We start from the raw sequence: 27,990 nt of genomic DNA on the forward strand, positions 1-27,990 counted from the left end.
GCACTTGCTTGCAAAGCCTAACAACCTGGGTTCAGTTCCCCAGGACCCACTTAAAACCAGATGCACAAAGAGGCACAGGTATCTGGAGTTCATTTACAGCTGCTGGAGGCCCTGGTACACCCATTGTCTCTGTCCTTCTCTTCTCTCTCTGTCTCCTAGCAAATAAATAAAATTCTTTTTTAAAGAACTGGGAATATTTCTTATGGACCTTACAAGTAGCTTTTGTGGTATTATTGCTATGAGATTGAAAATTCCTTACTTGTAACTTACTTTAAAGTGAATCTTACGGGCTGGAGAGATGGCTTAGTGGTTAAGCGCTTGCCTATGAAGCCCAAGGACCACGGTTCCAGGCTCGATTCCCCAGGACCCACGTTAGCCAGATGCACAAGGGGGCGCATGTGTCTGGAGTTTGTTTGCAGTGGCTGGAGACCCTGGCATGCCCATTCTCTCTCTCTCTCTGCCTGTTGCTCTCAAATAAATAAATAAAAATAAATAAAAAAAAAACTTTTAAAGAATGAAAAATAAATAAAGTGACTCTTACAACTGTGGAGTCCACCTGCTTAAAGCAATGACACGAGGTTTCCTCTGCCTTTGTGGACCTTTGGCGTGAGCAATACAGATGACCAATATTGACAAGCGATGTGTAGACATGCTGACTGATCTTAATATATGCTGTATGCTCCTTTCCTCACAGACATGGTCAGACTCTCAACACAGAACAAACACACATGTGTAAGAAGTGCTAATTATAAGGAGGACAATGAGATCAGTAACTAAGGGCCCACAGATCTGATGAAGGCAACAGGTGGACTTAATGTGATTGCTCTTGTGATCAGATTGTATATGTGTTTTGGATCAGAAGGAGTCCAGCAGGTCATTTCCCTAAATCCCTCCCTTTAACAAATGTTGAAGGATTATCCAAGGTCAAAAGTTCCTTCCCCTTGCAGGGCGGGTGTGATGGCGCACGCCTTTAATCCCAGCACTTGGGAGGCAGAGGTAGGAGAATCGCCATGAGTTCAAGGCCACTCTGAGACTACAGAGTGAATTCTAGGTCAGCCTGAGCCAGAGTGAGACCCTACCTTGGGAAAAAAAAAAAAAGTTCCTTACCCTTTGCCCATACAATATACTACTTGCTCACATATTACTGGTGTAACAGACAGCTTCAGGTCACTAAGATGAGCTTCCAGACCAGGCACAGAAATGGAGGAAAGGATTTATTGAAGATAGAGAGAAAGTTCCATAATGGCAGAAAAAGTTTGCCCTCTTTCACAGGACCAAGCAGAGAGAGAGAGAGAGAGAGAGAGAAACCGTCACTAAAAAGCAAGCAAGCACACCACAGGAGCTCCAGGCTGCCCTCCAGCGCTTTGCTTATCTATAGACTGAAATTCCAAATCCACCACCACATCTTAGGGCTGGACCCTAAGACTCGCCCAGTGACACCTCCTCCAGGCAGGTGGTTGCAGATCTAAATTACAAACTTTAATACAATCTTGGCTATATCGGGGGCCATCCATTCAGACTACCACAACTAGTTTTCGTCTGTTCAATAAAAGTGCCAATGAGTGCCTGTATGCAGGAAAGAGGGAGCCACAGCCCCAGTGATATCGGAGCAGTGGCGAGAGCAGACGCAGCAGGTTTACAAATGGCTTCACCTGCACTTCTCGTCAGTTTCCTTTTATCCTGAGGCAGCCAGCCCACTCCTGAGACAGGGTACGATAGATTAGCTCTCATACCTCTCAGGCTCTGTTCCTAGAAGCAGTCTGCCCCCTTCTAGGTAGGAAAGTTCCAGAAGTTAGTCTTCTCTAAATTCATGGCCTGTGTCCCCCAAAATAGGGTAGATACAGTCACCCACAGGCTGCTATGCTCCTGTAAGTAACCCCTCACCTATGCTCCCTGTACGTAATCCTAATTAAACTCATTGGTTCACCAAGCTAGACTTGGATGAAATTGTTTCTTTGAGCTGTTATTGTATTGAAGAAATACCATAGATACAATATTTCTAGCTTATATTAGTTTAGATGTAATATAATCAATGTATCTATAAGAAACATAAAGCCGAGTGTGGTGGCTCACACCTTTAATCCCAGCACTCAGGAGGCAGAGGTAGGAGGATCACCATGAGTTCGAGGCCACCCTGAGACTCCATAGTGAATTCCAGGTTAGCCTGGGCTACAGTGAGACCCTACCTTGAAACACCCCCCCCCAAAAAAAAAGAAATATAAATGCTCCTAGGACTTACTTTCAGTGAAGCAATAGATGTTGCACTTCCCCCCTCTGAAACTGCAGTTGGGGAGAGTCCTCTGATGGTAACTAACAAGAATTCTGTGAGCCTGACCCCTGTGGACAATATATAACTACCTTATCTCAGAAGACAGCTGCCTGTACTTAATCTTAGTTGACAGAACCCTACACTTAAGGACGTAAATCTCCCCCCGCCCCAAGCATGGGAGAATTCAGACAAAGGATTGTAAAAGGTATATAAGTCTAGCACAATCTGAGTTCAGAGCCTCTGTCGGTTTTGGCATTTGCCTGTAGAGGTTCCCCGCATGCATAAAGGCTCTCTCCTCTCTGAAGTGGATTTTGCCTGATTATTCTTATTGACTCATTAATTCCTATAACATAGCTGGTGCGTTGGCCAGGAAACTAAGTCACAAGAGTCTTGCACACAAACTCCTGGCTCTTTGAGCCACTGGCACAGGCATCAGAGCGGCTGTTGGCGGTGGGGGGGGGGGGTGCCTCTGAGCAACTTGGAAAGCATGCTCCCTGGTGGTTTCCAGGGTCCAAACTCAGATCACAGCTCTGCCTTCCCATGGTGCTTGAGCTCCTGACCAGACTCGGAAGAGAAGATAGACAAAGCCATCAAACAACCAAGGTAGGTTCTGGGGGGACCAGAAAGCAGACTGAGATAGAGCCTGATCAGCTCTAGAGCCATTCCAAGTAGACCCCATGTGTGTATTGGGGGCAAAACAGTGGCTGACAGGAAGCTCCATGTGTGTTCAGAGCTGAAAGGGTTGCTCCATGTGTGTTCGGAGCTGAAGGTTAAGGCTTTACAGGGGCCCAACAGGGGGGCATTTACAGAGCCAATAGCCAGGGAATTCCTATAAGGGAGGAGGGAATTTAACCTCTTGTGAATGTGTGAGTGAATGGGCGATCAAGTTTGCTTGCACTCGGAGTTTGAGTTTGTAGTCCTACAGCTGGGCATCCTTAAGATCCCCCACTATAGCCACAGGATTCCAGTGGGCATGCTCTGCAGTACAGTGGCAAGGGCAGAAGGTTTCATGGCAGGATTGGAGTAGTATCCAAGTCACACGTCACAAGCTGAACCCACCACAGCCAAGTGCTGCTGAAGGTCCTCGGGAACACTGCCAGATGAGCTTCTGAATGGCTTCCTCCCGAGGTGACAGCTCCATCCCTTGTCTGTCATGCATCACTGAATCCAAGAAGGGAACACAAGAAAGGGGGGGGGGACTGTGATGCCTCTTTGTGTATGTGAATGTGAGAACCCTGAACCCTCTCTTTCCCTGCGGGGAAGGGGAGAAGCACTGTGTTGTCTCCTAATGTGTACTTGTGCAAGTATGTGTGTGTGTGTGTGTGTCGGTGTCTGAGGCTGTGAATGATTCTGCCTAGGGTCTCTGCTCCCTGAGCAGAGCCTGGAAAAGACATGAGATTTCAGGCCAAGTCTGACAGACCTGGGAACCTATGAACGTCACAGAGGGTGCATCCTGTACTCAAGTCTCTTGGGAAGGGACGGGGAGACCGGCTTTGGCCCAGCTTGTGCCAACGCTACTGGACCCCTGATCCTTGCTGTTTCCCTGGGGCTGGAAGTTGACCGGAAAAAGTTGGGTACCAGGGCGGGTCCCAAGCAATTACACATTTCCTTGCAGACTCAAGGGGAACTTCTTATAGAAATTGTGACAGAATTTGCTGTAGCTGTTGCAGTTCCCTTTGTCTCCCTTGGCCTGTACAAATGGACAAGTGGGGGTGCTGGGAGAAGGAGGCAGATCTCACTGGGGGAGGGGATGCTATCTCACTGTGCTCCCCAGTGGCTGGGGCGCATCAGAAGAAGTTAAATACTAGGGCTGTGAGGGGGGCCATTGAAGTTTCTAGCTTGCCAGAGCAGTCCAAGATGGGGGAGGAGGGTTGAAGGATAAAGATGAAATTAAACTTAAGGCTATTTACTTTTCCTTGGGAGTGGATAATGGGAAGATAAAGACTTTTCCTTTTGTTTACTGATTGTCTGTTGACAGAGAATTAAGGCTGTTCCCTAGGTGGCCTGAAAACTCCAAGGTCAAGTCTGACTGTGAGCTTGTAAATTTTATAGTCCAAAATAATTTTTCCATGGAGGTCAGTAGTTCATAAGTCCTTCAGTCATGTTGAAGTCTTATGATAAGGTGGTAAGGAATATCCTAAGACATTGTTCCCCCACAGAGACTGACTAATGCATTCATGACCCCACTGAGTAAATACAGGGAAAAAACCAGAAAAGGTAAGTAAACAGAGATAGATTTTCAGAAGACTTGAGAGGAAAATAAAATACTATCAAACATCAGCTACATTAGGGTTGATTAGGAAAGGGAAATTGTTGCGGAATTTAAAACTGGAAAATATATGCTCATGAGAAGAGACATTGTTAAACCAAGCATGGTGACTCACATCTTTAATCCCAGCACTCGGGAGGAGAGGTAGGAGGATTGCCATGAGTTTGAGGTCACCCTGAGATTACATAGTGAACTCCAGGTCAGCCTGGGCTACAGTGAAACCCTACCTGGAAAAAGAGAGAGAGAGAGAGAGAGAGAGAGAGAGACATTAACTAGATAAAGTTAATTAAAATTAAGAGACTAATAATTAAGTAAAAGTACTTTAATTATTTAATTATTTGGTATAGGCAAAAGTTTTAGAGATACAAAAAGATGTCAAACTGAAAAAACTAAAGGGGGCTATAGAAGATAGCTTATTAGTTAAGGCACTTGCCTGCCAAGCCAAAGGACCCCAGTTCAATTCCCCAGGTCCCATGTAAGCCAGATACACAAGGTGTCACATGCATCTGGAGTTTGTTTGCAATGGGTGGAGGCCCTGACACACCCATTCTCTCTCTCTCTCTCACAAATAAATAAATAAAATATATAAAAATAAATAAATAAAAATAGAAAGACTAAAGGTTTGATTATTTTTGTCAAATTTTATATAACCATAAAATTATGAGCTTTGTATCATTGGGCCTAATGTTGTCTGTTGAAATGAATTTCCTATTAGATTTTTTTTTCCTAACAGGAATAATATGAGATCAAAATTATATACATATATCTATATATGTATATATGTATAGAGAGAGGGGGGGGGATTTGTGTATTGTATCAAAACAGTTTGTTCATTGGGAAAACATGCAAGTTTCACATTCAGGCATAACTCTAAGTAGGGCTTACCAAAGGTTTCCATTGAAAAGGATAATAATATTTTAAAAGGAAGAAATCTTGTTGTTATAAACAAAAGAACATACAATCAGGGACTAATTAATAAAAAATATAAATCTAAAGTTCTTTTTATAAACATCAATAGAAGTATAGCAATATCTAGGAGTAAACTTGGATTTGCTAAGACTTGAATTTTGGTTATGGGAGTTTAATATTCCCTAATAACAATACCCTCTAATAATGTAATTTAACCAGTTCAATATCTTTTAACTTAGAGGTACCTGGGACCAGTCCTGTGGTTAGAAGAAAATGGTTCTTTTTAAAAAATTTTTTTTGTTTATTATTTATTTATTTGAGAGTGACAGACAGAGAAAGAGGGAGAGAGAGAGAGAGAGAGGGAGAGAGGGAGAGAGAGAGAGAGAGAATGGGAGCGCCAGGGCTTCCAGCTACTGCAAACGAACTCCAGATGCATGCGCCCTCTTGTGCATCTGGCTAACGTGGGTCCTGGGGAATCGAGCCTTGAACCTAGGTCCTTAGCCTTCACAGGCAAGCCATCTCTCCAGCCCGAAAATGGTTCTTTTTAATATTAATAAAGTTGGGTCAGTTTTTGTTGGCCTTTGAGCCTAACTGGTATTTCTATATCATCCCTTCTAAGAGTTAGAACCACCGGGTGTGGTGGCACATGCCTTTAATCCCAGCACTAGGGAGGCAGAGATAGGAGAATCGCCATGAGTTCGAGGCCACCCTGAGACTACATAGTGAATTCCAGTTTAGCCTGGGCTAGAGTGAGATCCTACCTCGAAAAAAATAAAAATGCGGGAGAGATGGCTTAGCAGTTAAGGTGCTTGCCTGTGAAGCCTAAGAACTTACGTTTGACTCTCCAGGTCCCATGTAAGCCAGACACACAGTGACACAAGCATGCAATGTTACATATGTGGGCAAGGGGACACACAAATCTTGAGTTCCTTTGCAGGCTCTGGTATGCCTATTTTCTCTCTCTCTCTCTTTCTCTCTGCCTGTTTCTCTCTCTTAAATAAATAAATAAATAAAATTTTAAAATGTTAATGGTTTAAATGTGTGGGCCCATAAAGTCTTAAATCTTGTCTCCAATGGATGGAGCCCCACCAAGAAAAAAGGTGTGTTTGGAATAACTCTGGAGCCTAGCCCTAAGATTTAAAAATACTAGTGATGTTCATTGTTTGATGGTGTTCCCTTGGACTTTGTAACACAAGGAGACCCACTTACTTCTAGGAGACTGAACACACCCCCACCAGCCTAGGGATATGATCTAAACAAAAGACTGGAAGAAGGAGCCTCTCCAGCCAGTTTGGATCAGCGCCGTACTATAATTCGCTACTTAACTGCTGTTAAAGTTACAGGTGCCACTGCATGGATTCATCGCATTCGGATAAGAAGGCCCACGCAGCTGAAGGGAACGCGTCTTGGACGGCACAATGATGTCCAGACCAGCCAGTGAATCACCCAATCCGCAGCTCTGCTCTGACCGCACCCAGAAGCTGGTCAGTCTAAGCGCAGCTGAAGCTTGAGGATCCCCAGGCCTGCACCAATGGCTCAGCCGGGAGCTGAGTGGCCCATGTGCACCAGAAGCTTGAGGAAGTCTCTGGGCGACACCTCTGGACCATGATCACAATGCCACTCCATCCAACTCAGTCTGGCAGTGGTACTGTTACTAGTACTGGACCCACAGAATTAAAATTTGGAGGAAAGAATAGCTATAGCCCTATTCTACATACTGACAAAAAACACGATCAGAAGGGCTGTTTTTTGTAACACTGTGCCATATCAAGCCATACAGTGCTGGGAACTAAAAGTGAAAAAAAAAAAAAAAAGCCAGGTGTGGTGGAGCAATGCCTTTAATCCCAGCACTCAGGAAGCAGAGGTAGGAAGATCGCCATGAGTTTGAGGCCACTCTGAGACTACAGAGTGAAATCCAGTCAGCCTGGACTAGAGCGAGACCCTACCTTGAAAAACCAAAAAAATAAAAAAGGGAAAAAAAATAGGAGTCTCTATACACTTTTTAAATACCTTGTCTGCTAAACTCACGGATCATGTACACCAAATAGCCAAGTCATTGGTAGACCTACAAAAGCAGCTGAATTCCCTGGCCAGTGGGGCCTGACTCTTCTTACAGCTCTTATAGGGGGACTGTACTTATTTTATTTTATTTTATTTTTAAAAATATTTTATTTATTTGTTTATTTATGCATTCATTTGAGAGAGAGAGAGAGAGAATGGGCACACCAGGACCTCGAGCCACTGCAAGCAAACTCCAGATGCATGTGCCACTTTGTGCATCTGGCTTATCTGCATACTGAGGAATTGAACCTGGGTCCTTAGACTTCTCAGGCAAGTGCCTTAACTACTAAGCCATCTCTTCAGCCCTATGCTTATTTTAAATAAGGAATGCTACCTTATACAAACAAATCTGGAAGTGGTATGAATAGGGTCCAGAGATTTAAAGCAAGCAGGACTAAAGGAGAGAAAACTGACAAACTCTTAGCTGTCATGGGACAGGTATTGGCCGTGGGCTAACTGGTCTATGCCCTTGATCAGACCACTAACAGTGATCCTCTTACGATATTATTTGGGCCTTGCATCTTGGACCTCCTAACTAAACATATCACAACTAGATGCTCTCAGCCTTGTTATGGTCCAATGAAACAAGTAGACTCAGATTTATAAGGGTTGGAGTCTTTTATATAAAATAGACAAGACAGGAGGTGGACATGGTGGCACACGCCTTTAATCCCAGCACTGGGGAGGCAGACGTAAGAGGATCGCCATGAGTTCAAGGCCACCCTGAGACTACATAGTGAATTCCAGGTCAGTCTGGGATAGAATGACACACTACCTTGAAAAAAAAAAAAAAAAAAAAAAAGACAGCCAGGCATGGTAGCGCATGCCTTCAATCCCAGCACTCAGGAGGCAGAGGTAGGAGGATTGCCATGAGTTCAAGGCCACCCTGAAACTACATAGTGAATTCCAGGTCAGCCTGAGCTACAGCAAAACTCTACCTCAGAAAAAAAAAAAAAAAAGACCAGACTTCCAAAGGGGAGAAATTATTGAAGGAATATCATATATTTAATGTTTCTGGCTTATAGTAGTTTAGATGGAATATAATCAATGTATCTATAAGAAATATAAATACGTACATGTACCTAGGACTTTCAGTGACGCAATCGATGTTGCACTTCCCTCTTCTGAATCTGCAGCGGGGGGAGAGTCCTCTGATGGTAGCTAACAAGAATTCTGTGACTCTGAGCCTGACCCCTTCGGACAATGTACAACTACCTTCTCTCAGGAGACAGCTGCCAGTACTTAATCTTATTTGACAGAACACTACACTCATGGATGTGAATCTCTCCCCTCTCCACGCATGGGAGAATTCAGACAAAAGAATATAAGAGGTACATAAGTCCAGCACAATCTGAGTTCGGGGCCTCTGTCGGTATTGGCGTTAGCCAGCGAGGTCTGTGAGTGAATAAAGATTCTCCTTCTCTCTGAAGCGGATTTTGCTGATTCTTCTTACTGATTCCCTAATTCCTATGACAACCGATGCCCTATCTGGGGTGAGTAGAGGTTTGCATGTCTCCCCAGGAAAACGTCACACAGCACTGAGTGAAGCGTGACAGAGCCCAAGAGGAGTCTGGGAAGAGCTTGTGGGATCTGTGCTGAGGGTGATGGGACATGTGAGTGACCCTAGGCTGTCTGGGGGTGAGGCTTCCACAGGGCAATCCCAGCATGGCCTCCCTTCCCGTGTGGAATGAAAGGGCGTGCCTAGGCTCTGCTGCAGTTGCATTGTCCTTGCTCTGGGTAGAAGACACGCAACCATAGCCATTCCGTGTAAAGGTGCAGAGCTCACGGGGGCACTCCCAGCTTGCCCATATTCCTCTGTGTGGTATGCAGCGGCAAGCCACATCAATGAATGGGATCGACCGCTGGATTACAGGGTAGTTTGAATCTATGTCCCCCTATAGATTCAGGTATTATTAAAATTGAGTTTGAGCCGGGCGTGGTGGCGCACACCTTTAATCCCAGCACTCGGGAGGCAGAGGTAGGAGGATCGCCGAGAGTTCGAGGCCACCCTGAGACTACAGAGTGAATTTCAGGTCAGCCTGAGCCAGAGTGAGACCCTACCTTGAAAAAAAAAAAAATAAATAAAATTGAGTTGCAGCTTCTGCCCCAATAGCAGGCTGACTCCTGCTGGGGGGAGAGGGAGGGTGTCATTAGGGCTGGGTCTGAATTCCAGCCTGGTGGGCAGAGTGGGCTCTGCCAGGGTCCCTGTGGGTTTTCTATTTGTTGGCGGTGCTGACTGGTTGGTAGTGGTTTTTCCCTCTTTGTGAATCTGGTAAAGGGAACCAGCTTCTGCTATTATGGATCCTCCCCTGGATCTGTAAGTGTGAAATAAATTCCATTCCTCCTATAAACCATGTCTGGTTTGGAGGTTCATCCCAATCAGTGTGGAACTGACTACAACACAGGGATACCCCCTAAGGGGGCCCCCCAGACTAGCCGGTATATCACAGTCCCTAAAAGCCGACTGTGGTATCGGTTACATAACCCTTGCTCTGGGCAATAAGATGTACAACTGGGGGAGGGTAAGGTGTCCATGTCAGAGATAAATTGCAGTGAGAAAAATGCTATCTTCTATGTTAGCCTTTCAATTGATAAGAAAAGTGAAACGCACACACACCCCACACAAGAGAATGAGATAGAGTTGCAGGTCAGGGTTGCCTAAAGGGCAGAGTACAAATGAAACCATGGCCTGGGGATGTGGCTTAGTTGATTGAGTGCTTCCTGATGTGCATATCACCCTCTCTCTCTAACGCACACACACTTAGATCGTTGCTACATAGCTCTCTTGGGATCCCAAAACTTGGAACCCATGGAAAAAATCAGTCAGTGAAAGGCAGAAAATAAGGTAGAAGTGACAGAGGACATCCCTCAGGTCCAACTTTTGTTGTTGTTGTTTGAAGTAGGGCCGCACTCTGGTCCAGGCTGACCTGGAATTCACTATGTAATCCCAGACTGCCCTCAATCTTTGTAACAATCCTCTACCTCAGTCTCCTAAATCCAGTCCAACCCTTTTTGTTGCTGTTGTTTTATTTTTTTTATTAACAACTTCCATGATTATAAACAATATCCCATGGTAATACCCTCCCTCCCCCCACTTTCCCCTCTGAAACTCCATCCTCCATCATATCCCCTCCCCATCTCAACCACTCTCTTTTACTTTGATGACATCATCTTTTCCTTCTATTATGATGGTCTTGTGTAGGTAGTGTCAGGCACTGTGAAGTCATGGATGTCCAGGCCATGTTGTAAAGAGTTCTGCCCTTCCTTTGGCTCTTACATTCTTTCTGCCACCTCTTCCGCATTAGACCCTGAGCCTTGGAAGGTGTGATAGAGATATTGCAGTGCTGAGCATTTCTCTGTCACTTCTTCCCAGCACCATGATGCCTTCTGAGTCATCCCAAGGTCACTGCCATCTGAAAAGAGAAGGTTCGCTACCAAAAGTGAGAGTAGCATTAATATATGGGTAAAACATAAAGAGAAGTGCTTACTGGGAAGTTTGATAAGCACAGTGTATACATTTAGCCAGACAGCAGCAGACGTTACACCCCTAGGGCTCATGGCTACCCCTGTTCTAAGTTTTCAGTATCAGGGATGTGTTCCCTCCCATGGAGCAGGCCTCCAGTCCAATTAGAGGGCAGTTGGTTTTCACCATGACAGATGTGCCACTATTGCACCCATTGGCTCATTTGGCCTGGCTGGCCAAATATAAGACTTGCAGTGTCCACTGTTGAGTATCTTCACTGGTGATTTCTCTCTCTCCCATTGAACTGCATGCAGAATGATTGCTTCCAGCTTTCTGTCAGCTGGTCTACATGGAGGAGGTTATCAGCTTAGTCCCAGCAAGATTTCTCAGTGGCCTTGCAGCCCAAGTATGTGGAGTCTTCAGCAATAGTGCCTTACCATCTATTCCTGGTAGGAAACCAAAAACCTTGCAATGGCCTGTAATGTTTTGGGGGCATCGGGGACCTCCCTTGCCAAAGACTCACTGGAAGGTATTCCATCCCTGGCACTGAAAATTTTCTAGCAATAATCTATGGTTCCTGAGTGTTGTGTTGTCCAAAAAAGTAGGTTTCCATATGATTTATTTGTATCCTCTTAGATTTTGATTAGCCCTCCCTCCACCTTTCCTTTACTCAATCTCTTCCCCTGACCTCACTTGAGTCTTTTCACCCCCATTAATCTATTCATTTAAAAAAAAAATTTTTTGTTCATTTTTATTTACTTATTTGAGAGTGACAGAGAGAGAGGCAGATAGAGAGAGAGAGAATGGGCACACCAGGGCTTCCAGCCACTGCAAATGAACTCCAGATGTGTGCGCCCCCCTGTGCATTTGGCTAATGTGGGTTCTGGGGAGTCAGGCTTCAAACCTGGGTCCTTAGGTTTCACAGGCAAGCACTTAACCACTAAGCCATCTCTCCAGCCCTGGTTTTTTTTTTTTTTTTTTTTTTTTTTGAGGTAGGGTCTCATTCATGCCCAGGTTGACCTGGAATTCTGCTGGGCTCCTTCCCGGGCAGGTAGGTGGCGCTGTGGAAGGACCAGGCCTGCTGGTTCCTCCCTAGGGGTTGAGGAGGAAGATGAGCGTCGCCCGACTCAGAAGCCTCTCCTGGCCACCGGAGAAAAACCACACTGAGTCGGGAGTCTTTTTGAAGCAGGAACTCACAGAAAAAACTCGCTTTATTGCTATGAGCAGTTGCCTATATCATGTTGGGGACAAGGTGAGGATTTTAGGATGGGGGAAGAGGTAAGGGCCACTAGTAAACTGTAACTATTGAAATGGTAATTACAATTGCCACAAGGAGGTGGCAGGCCAGAAGCCGTTAGGTGTCTTGCTGAGTCCCAGCTGGCCAGAGACAGGTCCCCAAACTTTAGCTAGGCTCAGGAAGTTCCACTAGACCTCACTCCTGGGCCTTTCAGCACCCAACAGAATTCACTCTGTGGTCCCAGGCTGGTCTCGAACTGACAGTGATCCTCCAACCTCTGCCTCCAGAGTGCTGAGATTAAAGGCGTGTGCCACCATGCCCTGCCAGGTCCAAGTTTTCATATAGATAGCAAAAGGGAAAATTCATGGTACAGCATGCAAATGGGGTCTTAATAGTGGCCAAGCATAGGAAACTTTGATAGTCAGGGAATACTCTGTCTTTCAACTGGGAAAAAAAGAAAAAAACTAAATGTTATTTTAAAAATATTTTTTAAATTAATTTTTGTTTATTGATTTGAGAGAGAGAGAGAGGCAGATAGAAAGAGAGAATGGACACCCAGCTCCTCCAGCCACTGCAAATGACCTCCAGACACATGCATCACTTTTTGTGCATCTGGTTTACTTGGGTTCTGGGCAATCAAACATGAGTCCTTAGGCTTCACAGGCAAGCATCTTAACCGCTAAGCCATCTCTCCAGCTCTTCATTTATTTATTTATTTGAGGAGAGAGAGAGACAGAGAGAAAGAGGCAGGCAGAAAGAGTGTGAGTTTGGGCATGCCAGGGCCTCCTGCCATTGCAAAGAACTCCAGACGCCTGTGTCACTTTGTGTATCTGGCTTTACGCAGGTACTGAGGAACTGAAAGTCAGGCTTTACAAGCAAGCGCCTTTACCCACTGAGCAATCTCTACAGCTTGGCAGAAAAATTTAAGCAAGAAATGAGAGCAACTCTCACAGCCTAGTTCATAAGGCTGTGGGACATGGGGGTAGATGGGTAGTCTGAGTGTGGAAGCAGGGAAATGGAGTACTGGAAGTACTCCTCCACCCCTTACGACAAAGGCTGTGTAACCTGAGGCAAAGAGAAGGAAGTCAGTCCCTAATGGACTGGTTCATGTGAGCCATTAGGGATACTTGATTATTGCTGGCTGAGGTTCCCATGAATATCAGTCACTGGAGGACAATAGAGGAGGGACAGGTGTTACTAAGGGAACTAGGAAGCTGGGCGTTGTGGTGCACGTCTTTAATCCCAGCACTCGGGAGGCAGAGGTAGGAGGATTGCTGTGAGTTCGAGGCCACCCTGAGACTACATAGTGAATTCCAGGTCAGCCTGGGCTAGAGTGAGACCCTACCTCAAAAAATAAAAAAAAAGAAAAAAAAAAGAAAAGAAAACTAGAGAATGATAAAAGAAAACACACAGGTGTGGAGTACATGCTTTTAATCCCAGCACTAGGGAGGCTAAGGTAGGAGGGTCACTGTGAGTTAGAGGCCAGCATGGGGCTCTATGGTGAGTTCCAGGTCAGCCTCAGCTAGAGTGATATTCTGCCTTTAAAACAAAAGCAAACAAACAAACAAACAAACAAAAAATGGGGCTGAAGAAATGGCTAACCGGTTAAAACCAAAGGACCCAGGTTCAGTTGCCTAGAACCCACATAAAGCCAGATGCACAAGGTGGCACATGTGTCTGAAGTTTGTTTGAAGTGGCTAGAGCCCTGATGTGTCTATTCTCTTTCTCTATCTGCCTTTGTCTCTCTCTCTTTCTATCCCTTGTCAAGTAAATAAATAAAATATTTTTAAAGATGACACATGATGTCAACCTCTGGCCTCCACATGCATACATACATGTTCACATAAACACACACACACATATCCCATGCCCCATGATGGGACATAGTCTTTATGGGGCAGGAGAGGCTTTGGAAGATGTGGTGATTGGACTGTCATGTAAATCAGGCTCCTGAGGGCTGGAGGGATGGATGGCTTAGCGGTTAAGTGCTTGCCTATGAAGCCTAAGGACCCTGTTCAAGGCTCGATTCCCTGGGACCCATTTTAGCCAGATGCACAAGGGGGTGCACACATCTGGAGTTTCTTTGCAATGTCTGGAGACCCTTGAGCGCCCCCATTCTCCCTCCCTCCCTCTCTCTCTCTCTCTCTCTCTGCCTCTTTCTCGCTCTATCGCTCTCAATTAAATAAATAAAAATGAACAAAAAAAATTTTTTTTAGTCAGGCTCCTGAAGTACTAATGCAATCAAGAGTGATGAGGCAAAGAAAAGGCAGACCAAAGGGCCTGTCTGGAAACCCCCGAGTCACAGAAACAGCTGAGCACCATGTTCTTAGAGGTTGGGGTGCAGAATTCCACTGTGCTCTGTGATGAAACTGATGCAACGTCCACCCCCACAGCCCCTCAACCAGCAGCCCAGAGCTCTGGCATGGCTCTAGAGACCTGAGCCAAAGAACTTGCAAGAACCTTATCTGTTCAACCTTTGACCAACTGCCATAGCCAACTGAGGGGTGTGGATCCCAGTAAACTTCACCAGCCAACAAACCTCCTGGAAGGTGTAGATGAAAATTTATACTGTTTATATGAAGTCTTTTATTTATTTATTTATTCATTGTTTTGCTTTTTCTAGGTAGGGTCTTGCTCAAGCCCAGGCTGACCTGGAATTCACTATGTAGTCTCTGGGTGACCTGGAACTGAAAGCAATCTGCCTGTCTCTGCCTCCTGATGCTGGGATTAAAGGCATGATGCACCACCACACCCAGCTTCCTTCCTTTCTTTCTTTTTTTTTTTTTTTTTTTTTCCGAGGTAAAGTCTTACTCTAGCCCAGGCTGACCTGGAATTCCCTATGTAGTCTCGAACTCACGGTGATCCTCCTACCTCTGCCTCCTGAGGGCTGGAATTAGAGTTAGTGTGTACCACCATGCCCGGCCCTCTTTATTTCTTTTTCTGTTTTTGTTTGTTTGTTTGTTTTGTTTTTTAAGGTAGGGTCTGGCTCTAGCCCAGGCTGACCTGGAATTCCCTATGTAGTGTCAGGGTGGGCTGGAACTCTCACTGATCCTCCTACCTCTGCCTTCTGAGTGCTGGGATTAAAGATGTGTGCCACAACGCCCGGCCCATATGAAGTCTTAAAGTAAGTCACCTCACATCACAGTGACACACACAAAGCTAAGTGAGGAAGACAGCACCAGGGCTCCTTCAGAGTCTTTACTCAGGAAGGTCCTGCTGATCCCTCCACACTTCTCTCAAGGATCGGAGAAAATGGCTGTAGTCACCAGCATTTAGGAGGCTGAGGAAGCATATACCTATAATCGTAACATTTAGGAAGCTGAGTGGCAGGAAGATCTCAGGAGTTTGAGACTGGCCTGGGCTACATAGCAAATTCTAGGCCAGCTTGAGCTACATTGCATAGTGAAACCCTGTGGTTGGGAGAAAGGGTTGAAAAAGAGAGAGGTAGCAGAGAGAAAGGGAAAAATCTGATTTAATTTTTTTTTTTTCCTCCTAGGATCCTCAGAGTATTGTAATTTCTGCCAGCCCCACCAGAGAGCAACCTTTCTGCATTTATATCCTTCTTGGCAGGCAATGGTCTTGTCTCAGTTCAGCATACGTGTCTGACTCAAATCTGAGCTGAACTTACTCTTCAAATTTTCATAATATGATGGAGAATGGAATTTCAAAGGGGAAAGTGTGGGGGTGGGGAGGGAGGGAATTACCATGGGATATTTTTTTATAATCATGGAAAATGTTAATAAAAATTTAAAAATAAAAAAAAAATTTTAAAAATTAAAAAAAAATTTTCATGACCCAACTAACGGTTTCCCAGAATTCCCACCCTACAGATAGCTAATTTGAAAGGATAAAGAGATGACTCCTGGACACAGGCTGGCACCTGGAGTGGGGGTGTTCTTTTACCACTGGCTGTGAAGCTCTCTCCTTTGGCTACCCTTTTTGTGTGGCTGTCAGTCCACTGTGGCCCCAGTTAGGCACTGGACAAATGGAACTTTCCCTGAGGTGAAAGAACTGCAGGACATGGCCTCCAGCCTTGTCCAAAGCCCTGTCCCAACAGTGCTCAGCAAGGACTGGGTATCCCAGCAGTTGGTTAGATCGGAGCCGGGCTCAGAACCCACTGGGGCGCTGTGAACAAGAGGAAACCAGAGCTCACCGGCTATAGGCTGCTTTATTGGGGTCAACAGGGAGGGACTGCGAGACCTCTTCTCGGGCTTGAGGCTGCAGTGGAGTGTTTACAGCTGAGCAGACTTTTATATAAAATGAGGGGTGAGAAGATTGTAAGCAAGGCTGTGGACTGGGGAAAACAAGATCGAAACAAGGCCATTTCCCTTGTCCACGAGACAGTTACAACTTTTAGAACTAAACTGTACTGTCTTTAGGTATGTTAGTGTGTTTTTAGAATCATGGCTTTACATGGAATGGGTGTCTCTGTTTCTTTTTTATTTCCATATTTTTTGTTTATTTTTATTTATTTATTTGAGAGCAATAGACAAAGAGAGAGATAGAGCCATATTTTTTATTTTTATTTATTTATTAGAGACAGAGAAAGGGAGAAGGAAAGGGAGAAGGAAAGAGAGTGAGAATGGCCACACCAGGGCCTCCAGCCCCTGGAAACAAACTCCAGACGCATGTGCCACCATGTGCATCTGGCTTATGTGGGACCTGGAGGATCGAACCTGGGTCCTTAGGCTTCACAGGCATGTGCCTTAACCACTAAGCCATCTCTCCAGCCTCTCCATTTTTTAAATTTTTTATTTATTTATTTTATTTATTTGAGAGAGAGAGAGAGAAAGAAAGAGGCAGGTAGGGAGAGGGAATGAGCACACCAGGGTCTTCAGCCACTGCAAATGAACTCCAGAAGCATGCACCACCTCATGCGTCTGGCTTACATGGGTCCTGGAGAATCGAACCTGGGTCCTTAGGCTTTGCAGGCTAGCACCTTAACTGCTAAGCAATCCCTATAGCCCATGTTTTTTTAAATTAGTTTTATTTATTTATTCGAAAGTGACAGAGAGATAAAGAGGCAGATAGAGACAGAGAGAATGGGCGTACCAGGGCCTCCAGCCACTGAAAACGAACTCCAGATGCGTGCACCCCCTTGTGCATCTGTCTAACCTGGGTCCTGGGGAGTCGAGCCTCGAACCCGGGTCCTTAGGCTTCACAGGCAAGCGCTTAACTGCTAAGCCATCCCTCCAGCCCTAGCCCATGTTTTTGTTTCTTTTTTCAGCCCAAGGTCTAGGGAGTGTTTTTCTTACCAAGAAATGTGGCATTCATTCCCAAGCCTCTGTTTTAGGGCCAGCTTGTCTCAACAACGTTAAAACGTTACTAACCCTTCAAGCAACTTTAGGGCCTCATTAACTCTTCACAGTTCAAGAGCACCAACAGGCCCCAGCACCAGGCCGAGACTGGGAGCTCAAGGATTTCCCAAGCTGCCCCATTGGAATACAAAACTCCCTTGGGGATCAGTGGGCTGTGATCACAGAAACACCGGGTTAATAAAAAAATAATAAATTTATTATAAATCAATACATTCATATATGACTGATATTTACACAAATTAATAAATTAATAAAATTCTAGGGACTACTAGGCCAGTGTTGAAGGGGCTGGTAACAGGCACATTATAGAGGAAGGATTGTAAATAAATGCTTTCCTTTTATGTGACTAAGACAGGCAGTTAGCAGTGAAGATCATGCTCTTCTCTTTCTCGGCCTCCTCTGTAGTAACTACCCTGTCTGCTCACGGCATCAAGCCGTGTTTGTCCACAGCCTTACTGCGTATATGGGTGTGGGACTTTTCCTGAGTGTGTGTGTGTGTGTGTGTGGTGGGGATGAGGAGGTTTATTTCTATTTACCTCACATCAAAGAAACAAGGCCAGCTGGGTGAGCCAACACATTTATAGGTGTAATCACAGGAGCAGGGGCAAGTTTGTTGGCAGCAGATCCGCCACTGAAAGCCCACCCCAGCTCGTGACAGGTTCACGAAGGCTGCGTCACTGGGGTTCCCTGGGGAACTACTCCACAGAAAGGTCTCCCCCACTCCCTATTGTTTACCACTTATACCTCCCCGGGGAGGGGCGGGGGCTTCCTGAGCTTTCCCTCTCCTTTCCTATGGGAATGTTAATGGCAGACTTCATGAGCGCCTCGTGGGGGGCAAACAGATTCTCTGATTCAGACAGCGATAATCTGAAAGTAGTCAAGCAACCTGGAGGAAACAGTCATATGACAATGGGTGTCCATCTTGTCCCCAGGATCTGTCAGAATCATTACTCGAGATTTGAAGGAAGAAAAAAAAAAAAGTCCTCCCCTCTGGCAGGTCTTTACTCAGCCTTTCTTTCTTCTTCTTCTTCTTTTTTTAATATTCTCTTTTTATTTATTGATTTGACATAGAGAAGTGGGAGAGAGAATGAGCAAGCCAGGGCCTCCTCACTGCAAATGAACTCCAGACATATGCGCCCCCTTGTGCATCTGGCTAACGTGGGTCCTGGGGAATCGAAATCTGGGTCCTTTGGCTTTGCAGGCAAATGCCTTAACCACTAAGCCATCCCTCCAGCCCTCTTTAAAAAATGTTTATTTTTTGTTTATTTATTTATTAGAGACACACAGAGAGAGAGAATGGGCACGCCAGAGCCTCTAGCCACTGTAAACGAACTCCAGATGCAAGTGCCACCTTGTGCATCTGGCTTACATGGGATCTGGAGGATCGAACCTGGATCCTTAGATTTCTCACGCCTTAACTGCTAAGCCATCTCTCCAGCCCCAGCCTTCTTTCAGCCTTTCTGAGCAGTATCATATTTTTGAGCAGGTCTCCAGGCCCATTCTAGAAATATGAGCAAGTCTTTCAGAATATCTGGGGGTCTTTTCCCTCTCTCTCTCTCTCTCTCTCTCTCTCTCTCTCTCTCTCTCTCTCTCTCTCTCCTCATTTGAAACTGGTCTGTGAAGGTCTTTGGTTGTTTGAAACTATCTTCCAAAGCCGTGAGTTTTTATCCCTTTTTTTTTTTTTTTTTAGTGAAAAATGTATTTGATTTGAAGAGAAACCAGAGCCCTTTCTTTTTTATTTGTTTAGTTTTTGTTCATCTTTATTATTTATTTGAGAGTAACAGAGAGAGAGAGAGAGAGAGAGAGAGAGAGAGAGAGAGAATGGATGCACCAGGGCTTCCAGCCACTGCAAACAAACTCCAGACATGTGGGCCCCCTTGTCCATCTGGCTAATGTGGGTCCTGGAGAATCGAGCCTCAAACTGGGGCCCTTAGGCTTCACAGGCAAGCACTTACCGCTAAACCATCTCTCCAGCCTGAGTCTTTTCTTTTTTAAAAAAGTATTTTTATTTATTTGCAAGTAGAGAGAAGAAACACAGACAGAATGGGCATGTCAGATCCTCCAGCCATTGCAAACAAACTCCAGATGTATGTAACACTTTGTGCATCTGGCGTTATGTGGGTACTGGGGACTTGAACCCAGGTCATTACGCTTTGCAGGAAAGCACCTTAACCACTGAGCAATAACTCCAGGTCCAGATTTTTTTTTTTTTTTTTTTTTGGTTTTTTTGAGGTAGGGTCTTGTTCTAGCCTAGGCTAACCTGGAATTCACTATGTAGTCTCAGGGTGGTCTCAAATTCATGGTGATTCTTCTATCTCTGCCTCCTGAGTGCTGTGATTAAAGGCATGCATCACCACACCTGGAAATTTTTTCTTCTTTAAAAATATTTTTGGCGGGCTGGAGAGATGGCTTAGTGGTTAAGTGCTTGCCTGTAAAGCCTAAGGACCCCGGTTCGAGGCTCGGTTCCCCAGGTCCCACATTAGCCAGATGTACAAGGGGGCGCACGCGTCTGGAGTTTGTTTGCAGTGGCTGGAAGCCCTGGCGCACCCATTCTCTCTCCCTCTCTCTCTCTCTCTCTCTCTGTCACTCTCAAATAAATAAATAAAAATAAAAATAAAAACTACTTAAAAATATTTTTTGCATGGTGGCTCACGCCTTTAATCCCAGTATTGAGGAGGCAGAGGCAGGAGGATTTCTGTGAGTTCAAGGCCAGCCTGAGACTATATAGTTAATTCCAGATCAGCCTGAGCTAGAATGAGACCCTACCTTGAAAAAACAAATTATATATAAACATACTTTATTTATTAATTTGCAAGGAAGGAGAGCGAGAATAGACATATCAGGGCCTCTTTCCTCTGCAAATGAACTTCAGATATATACACCACTTTATGCACCTGGCTTTATATGGGAATCAAGTCCAGGCTGCATCAGGCTTTGTAAGTAAGCACCTTTAACCACTGACCCATCTTCTCAGCCCTTAGATTTCTTTTTCCTTTTTCTTTTCTTTTTTTTTTTTAAGGTAGGGTCTCACTCTAGCCCAGGTTGACCTGGAATTCACTGTGTAGTCTCAAGCCGGCCTTAAACTCACAATGATCCTTCTACCTCTGCCTCCCAGGTGCTGGGGCTAAAGGCATGCACCACTAAACACGGGCATTTTTTTCTTCTTGACAAGGTCTCTGTCTGTAACCCAGGCTGGTCTCAAACTCAAGATCTTCATGCCTCGATTTCTAGAGAGCTGATATTGCAGGTATGTGCATGAATTTGTTCCTTTGATCACTACATCTGACACTAACTGTGTAATGCACTTTTAGGGCAATTGATGTGTATGAAATTAAGATACTTCCATATGTTTATTTATTTATTTATTGGTTTTTCAAGGTAGGGTCACACTGTAGGTCAAGCTGACCTGGAATTCACTGTGAAGTCTCAGGGTGGCCTTGAACTCACAATGCTCCTCCTACCTCTGCCTCTAGTGCTGGGATTAAAGGTCTGCGCCACCACCCCTGACCAAAATACTTCCTTTTAAATATCATTTATGTATAACATTTTTATGTATTCATGTATGTAGTTATGATATAGCTGTAAGAATCGAGGGGAAAAAAAACCCACTCACCAACAAACCAACTGAATTATCCATCCCATCACTCGTATGTAAAAATTATTTATTGTTAGGAGAAGGGGGGGAATGACATTTTTAATGCAGAACACTACAGAAATCGTAGGTAACCTGTAGACTCTACAGTAAGTGCCCATGGGAATTGAGGCTATTCACTATGCTGTTTCTATGCTGGAGCTGGAGAGGGGATCAAAACAAGAATATTTCAAGCATAAGGAAAGAGAAAAGGAAGTAGGTGAGCATGCATGTGGGATTGGGATAGGGGTCAGCGTCTTCATGATGCAGCCCAGGGGTCCAGAAGTAGGGTGCTGAGGACAAAAAATAAATAAGTAAATAAATAAATAAGATTTAAATATAATCGAATTCCCAATGAGCCACCCACTGGGGAAGCAGGGGCGGGGCATTTGGTGGGCAGGGAAGTCTTAACTTTGATTGTCCCTGCAGTCCTTGGGCTGGAGGATGGACTCCTGGTGCAGGAGGGCCGCCCCATACAACTCCCGTGCTTATCAGGCTAAGCACTGCAGCCTGGTCTACGGGGCCCATGCAGAAAGGCGCAGTGACCAACATCATATCACCCAGGACCCCCAGAAGCCCAGCACAGACACAGCCCATCCACAGCCGCCTGGGGCTGATGCTCCGCCTCCCTGTCTCAGGAACCTCCCAAGGGAAGAATAAGCTTTGAATGACTGCCTTTTTCAATAGCTTTTTACAAAATACTTTTATTTATTTATTTGAGAGAGAGAGAGAGGCAGATAGAGAATGCGCGCACCAGGGCCTCCAGCCACTGCAAATGAATTCCAGACACACGCGTCGCCTTGCACATCTGGCTTACGTGGCTCCTGGGGAATTGAACCTGGGCCCTTTGGCTTGGCAGGCAAGCGCGCCTTAACCGCTAAGCCACCACTCCAGCCCTTTTTTCAATAGCTCTATGTGAATGAAATAAGATCATCTGTGTTGATCCACCTCTTCTAATCTCCTTTAGATGCTCTCCCCCAGGGACCCCTGCATCCCATTCTGCCTGCCACCTAGCAGGTTGAGAACATTCCCTGAGTGGTGAGATTAGATTATGAAGACTGCAATTACGAGCTTGGTCCCTCTGAAAGAACTTGGATTCACCAGCAAACATTGGAAGTAAATTTCCACAATGCACTCATTTTTACCATTTGTATAAAATCCTATGGCAAAACCGCACTGTAATTATCTTTATGGCCAGTGCATAACGCCAGAGGAGACTATGTCATCCAGATATAGCCACTGGTATAATTATCTGGCTGTTGGTAGGACTGAAATAACCACTTAATGAGAGCAAAATGATATGGTAAGTACCATGTAATAAGCGAGTTACAGTTATTAGAGCTCTTTGTGCCCTCTCACCCGATAGTGAACGGGGGGGCCAGACCCAGACTCTGGTCTTAAGGAGTCAGGCAAAGGTGGTATCAAGAGCCAACTTTTTGGGTCACAGGCTTGCCATCCTAAGACCTGTGGGGGAGGGGCCCAGGAGCAAGAGGAGCACGGCAGGAGGATGCGCATGGTTTCAGAGGCTCCCCAATCTCCCCCCACACCCTCTTCAACACTCTGTGTCTTTAGAAACCAGTGAAAAGGAAGCTGTCAGGTGAATTGCTATTGCCATGTGTGGGGAGATGATGTCAGGGCAGAAGATTCTGTGTTTTGATTAGATACTTCCCCAGGGAGCTGACAATGGTGGACAAGTGAGGAATCGCTCAGCCCATGCTGGGCTGGATGGCTCTTGGCAGGCAGGCTACAGCCAGCCAGGACACACAGGAGGATGTCCCCACCCCCGCCAGGCTTCCAAGCCAGAAGAGCCGTGATGCAGATGACTTGCTGCGCTGTACCCGGCACCATTCTGAACATTTTAATCTATATCCCATCAGCCCTGGGGGCTAGAGAGATGGCTTAGCGGTTAAGCGTTTGCCTGTGAAGCCTAAGGACCCCGGTTCGAGGCTCCATTCCCCAGGACCCCCATAAGCCAGATGCACAAGGTGGTGCATGCATCTGGAGTTCGTTTGCAGTGGCCGAGGCCCTGGTGTGCCCATTCTGTCACTCTCTGCCTCTTTCTTTCTCTCTCTGTCCCTCTCAAATAAATAAATAAATAAATAAGATGTATTTTCATTTAAAAAACAAAACAAAACAAAAAACAGCCCTGGGGAGAGCCTATCACCACCCTCACGTCCCAGACGAGGAAACCGAGGCGCAGGGTGTCATGTAACTTGGCCAAGGAGGCCCAGCTAGAGAATGGCAGATCCAGAACTCAGACTCGGGTCATGCTCAAACCCACTTCCCTGTGCTGAGAGGTGAGGGTGTGGCTTCCAGCTATTCCCAGCGACGTCAGCAGCCTTTGTGTTTCTCCCTAAATCACTACCATACCAAACTGTGCTCTGGGCTGTCATGCAGCACTCTGGGCCAGAAGGCTCATCAACTAAATACTTCACTTGTGAGTTGGACATAGTGCCTGTCACGACTGGATAATGATCTCACTGTCTGCACAAGATCACACGAGAACAAAGCCCAAACACCAGAAGCTACCTGTCAGGGGAGCTTCCAAAGAAACCCCCTCTCCTTGCTCCCATCACTCACTCAGAAAGAGTGCATGCGCATGCACACAGGCCACACGTGTTGACCCACAGTATGCTGGGTGCCACAATGTATTTGTGTATTTTGGGGTTCAATCAGCCTGAGTGTCTGCAGCATCTGAGAAAATGCACAACTGGTAGACTCCCACCCCCCACAACCGGGCCAACCCTTCTCTCCAGCCCACAGCACTTACCTCACTCTGCGCTGGGGGCATGCTTGAGGGTGCCAAAGCTGGGGATGTGCTCGTCACTCACAGCAGTAGGGGTGTCTGGGATGAAATACACAGTGCAGTTAGGGTTCTTCCGAACTCATGAAGGGCCGGTTGTAAGGCACAGCATTGGAAGACAGAGCTAGGAGAATGGGGAGGAAGCAGAGCCTCCTGTCCCTTTTCCAAGCTACCACAGGACTGTCTTAGAAAGGTCCCCTACTCTGGGCTCAGGGAAGCCACTGATCCTGACTGTAGATCAAAGCTGAGCAGGAAGAAGGGGTCATGGGACACTCACTACAACTGAGAAAAGTTCTATCTTCCCCTCTGGGAGGTGCCTCTGACGTATCCTTACTAGTCCTCCAAACCCTTCCACTGGGACCCCCCCCCACACCCACACATAGACACACATACTCCTACCTGGCTGGCTGTTCCTCTTGCCCATAAGTCCCACAAAGAAATCATGCATATCACCTGCAGAAAAAGGCCAACACTCTCAGTATACCTGCATCCTGACTTCTGAGACTGGATTTTTAGTTCATTTTCTCTTCCCCCACCCAGGGTCTTCCTATGTAACCTATGCTGGCCTGAAGTTGCCTTGTAGGCCAGGCTAGCCTTGAACCCTTGATTAAGTTTCCTGTGTAGCTTCTTGAGTTTCTGGAATTATGGGCATGTGCCATAGTGCCTGGTGAGTCTTATCTTGCCACAGCCTAAACCCCATGATCAGAGGCACATTGTCTCTGCCCACCTTCTCTATTCATTTACCCCTCCTCCAACATTTCAGCCATTCTATACCCCAGCTGGTGCCTGGCTTAGAATCTTTACTGCCACCCGGAGATCGTCTTGGCTCCCAGTGACCCACCAGTAGAGGACAGTCCCCCATGCCTCTTACACCTGCTTCTCTCTGGTTCCCGGGTGGCCTCTGCCATTGCAGCTGGCATACTGTCTTTTCCAGCTGAGACGAGGCCAGCCCAAACGGCCCATTGGCTCTGTGACCGAAACTCTGGGCAAGTGGTAAGCACGCGTGGGGGAAAAGCTACTCACGTTTCTGTGGAAGTGGCGATTCCTTGGAATCTGCAAAACCGTGAGCAAGCGTGAAAGTGGGGACGGAATGTAGAATGGGTGACTAGAGGTGGAGTTAGGATTACAGCCCTCACCAATTCCCTAAGCTTTCCCCATCTCCCTTCCACCTAAGAGGGTTTCTCAGGCCTATCTAGTCTTCAGAATCGTGCCCCTTGTCCCCTCCCTCTCCAGGACCACCTCCTCACCCATGCTAGCTTTGCTCAGCACTTTTAGCAGTCCTTCCAGAGAGACTGAGTGGCTGTCATAGAGTCTCCGCAGCAGGGATTGGGGAAGCTGGTAGAGGTCCGAGTCCTTATGGAAGAAAGGAACGAACAGCAAAAGCTCACTTCCCCTTCTCTTGCTCTCTTCCCGCACAAGACAGCTTCACCTCAGGCACATCACAACACCTTGCTTCGTCCAGTATTTTCTTTGGTTTACCGTGGAAGAGAAATGGGAGCTCACAGCACTTGTCTGCAGACCAGCAGCACCACCACTGGGCGCTTATTAGAGAGGCAGAATTCTACTGGATTCTGAGACGAACTTGTAAACTGGGCCTCCTAGGTGCTCATCTATACAGTGAAATTTGAAAAGCCTGGTGCAATCTATAGGCCAGACCACCCTCAAGTGCCCAGTCTCATCTGATCTTGGAAGCTTAAGCAGGGTCTGGTTCGTATTTGGATGGGAGAAGCTTGGTGGAGGCATTCCTGCAGGCTGGGATACAGAACTCCTCCACCTGGGACATTAATCATGTTATCTCCCGAGCCCAAGGCTGGGGTTGTCCTCATCCTATCTCCTGCCACTAGGTGATTCTCTCCCAACCAGCTTGCTCAAGGATATGGTTGCCCCACTGAGTGAGCTATTCATTCCAGACTCCAAAGAAAGGCCGGTCACGCAGAGCAGATGTCCTCCAGCTGGGCTCTGTAACTGAGCTACAGACGGATTCCATCCTGAGGTTGTGGGCTGTGAGCAGCCAGAACTCACCTGCGAACCTGAAAGTCCTTACTACACGCTCTCTTCGTGGGGGCTTCTTCACAGCTCCGCGATCGCTCTTCCCCCTTCCACCACTTGGATCTGCGCGCTCTCCCCTTTTCACCCCAGACGGACAACTTCCGGAAGGCTACCTGCTCAGAATGGCATCTCTTGTGCCCCCTCCCACCCCAGCTTCTGGAACTTTAGGGACTCTCAATTGTCTTATGAGTTTCTTCTCTGGTAAGCCACAGCAGGGTGGTGGGTACATGCCAAGCACGTACCCTAAGTGTGCCCCATACGCATCAGCCCAGGTACCTAAGCGTGCATGTGTTCTCCTCTCCCTGACCCAACTTCTCTCAGCTTCACAGATCCTAGGGGGAGAGGTGGTCTCTTTCCTTGGCCAAGAGGAACAGAGGGATCATCTCACTGTCTAAGCACTGTCCAAGCAGGTTTCTCTCTGAAGAATTCATTACCCAAAGCCGGGACTCTGCAGAGTCCAGCTCATACTTGGCACTTCCTGGACATTTTAATCAGTTTTGGTCGTTTGGATCTGACGCGATTGCTGTCATCTGCAAAGCTGCTCTGGCGAGCGCTCTCTCTCCCTCCCTCCCTCTCTCTCTCTCTCTCTCTCTCTCTCTCTCTCTCTCTCTCTCTCTCTCTCTCTCTCGGCCCAGCACACAGCTTCCCAGAGCCACTTTTCCCAAATTGTTGGAATCTTCTGCCCACCACCTATAATGAGATGCTAAACAGACTGGAGCTGGAGAGGCAGTTAGACTTCACAGACTGAATTTGTAATAAGTCCCACCTGTAATCATCTTAAAAGCATTTGTACCAATGTAATTGCTGTCATCTCAAATCCTGAAAAGACTTCCTCCCTGCACTCCCCGGCACCCAACCCTGACAAGTCCTGTTCTTTTTCTTAGGGAGCTTTGGAAATCAGGACTTAACCTGGCTTTTGTTTTTGTTTTTGAAGGTTTTTTGTTTGTTTGTTTGTTTGTTTTTAAACTAATCTGCCTAAGCAGAGGCTAGAAGGGGCAAAGAAGAAGGAGAGAGAGGGGAAGGGAGGCAAGCAGAGGATAAGTTTTTTTTTTTTTGTATCTTGGAAATAAAAGAACACACATAACTGATAGACAAAATAGCGTGCAAATGACTGCTTGGGAGAGAGGAAATCCTGACTGTGTTTCATAACATCCAGGGATAGAGGAGATCTGTCCCCTACCAAGGGACAGGCTCTGAACTAGACCACAGAGAACCTCAGAGTGCCCTTGTTCACCCCTCACAGCACCATTCACTCACCAAGTCACCAATCAACCAGACAACAATTTGTTGTTGTTGTTGTTTGTCTGTTTTGAGATAGGGTTTCACTCTAGCCGAGGCGGACCCAAACACACGACATATTTTTAAAGCACCTTTTATGTACAAGGCGTTCAAGACGCAGAGAAAAAAAACCCACAGACTTCCTGGAGATGGTGGGAACATGAGAAATGCAGAGACAATGTCCAACCCCTCCAGTCTGTCCTCTTCCCTCTAACTAGCCAGATAGACACATCCCCAAGCCCCCATGATGTCCTGAGCTCTGTCAGGGGGTGCCTTACCTTACTGTGGCTCCTGTTGGGCACCACCTGCTCCTGTGATTCCTCACAGACAGCCCCGAAGCTCCAGGCCAGGCTGAGGGCCAGGACAGTGGCAAACAGCAGGTTGCTCCTCATGGTGCTTAGGAGGCAAAGGGAGGAGGGAGAACACAGCTTGGTGGGAACACAGGAGGTCTTCCTGACCAATAGCTGGGCTCCACCTTGCTTTCCCAGTCCCCAACTCTCTCACCCAAGCCCTGATCTGAAAAGAGAGTGGGCTGAAGCGGGTGTGGAGGTGCACGCCTTTAATCCTGCACTCAGGAGGCAGAGGTAGGAGGAATGCTGTGAGTTCAAGGCCAGCTTGAGACTACATAGTGAATTCCAGGTCATTTTGGGCAAGAGCAAGACCCTACCTTGAAAACCCGAAGGAGACGGTGTGTGTGGCGGGG

General features: G+C 46.4%; 1 protein-coding gene across 1 annotated transcript; it reads right to left on the reverse strand.

Annotated features, from left to right (window-relative positions):
* Nucleotides 1-21,171: 21,171 nt before the first annotated feature.
* Nucleotides 21,172-27,685, reverse strand: Tac3 (tachykinin precursor 3). Its single transcript, XM_045153726.1, has 6 exons — nucleotides 27,566-27,685; nucleotides 25,208-25,313; nucleotides 24,984-25,013; nucleotides 24,360-24,413; nucleotides 23,928-24,002; nucleotides 21,172-21,450 (listed from the first exon to the last, which is right to left on the reverse strand). The coding sequence occupies exons 1-5, from the start codon at nucleotides 27,677-27,679 to the stop codon at nucleotides 23,929-23,931; spliced, it is 378 nt and encodes a 125-aa protein (XP_045009661.1). The 5' UTR covers nucleotides 27,680-27,685; the 3' UTR covers nucleotides 21,172-21,450; nucleotide 23,928.
* Nucleotides 27,686-27,990: the final 305 nt, after the last annotated feature.

This window comes from Jaculus jaculus, chromosome 6 (assembly GCF_020740685.1).
Source record: "Jaculus jaculus isolate mJacJac1 chromosome 6, mJacJac1.mat.Y.cur, whole genome shotgun sequence".
NCBI classification, from domain to species: domain Eukaryota; kingdom Metazoa; phylum Chordata; class Mammalia; order Rodentia; family Dipodidae; genus Jaculus; species Jaculus jaculus.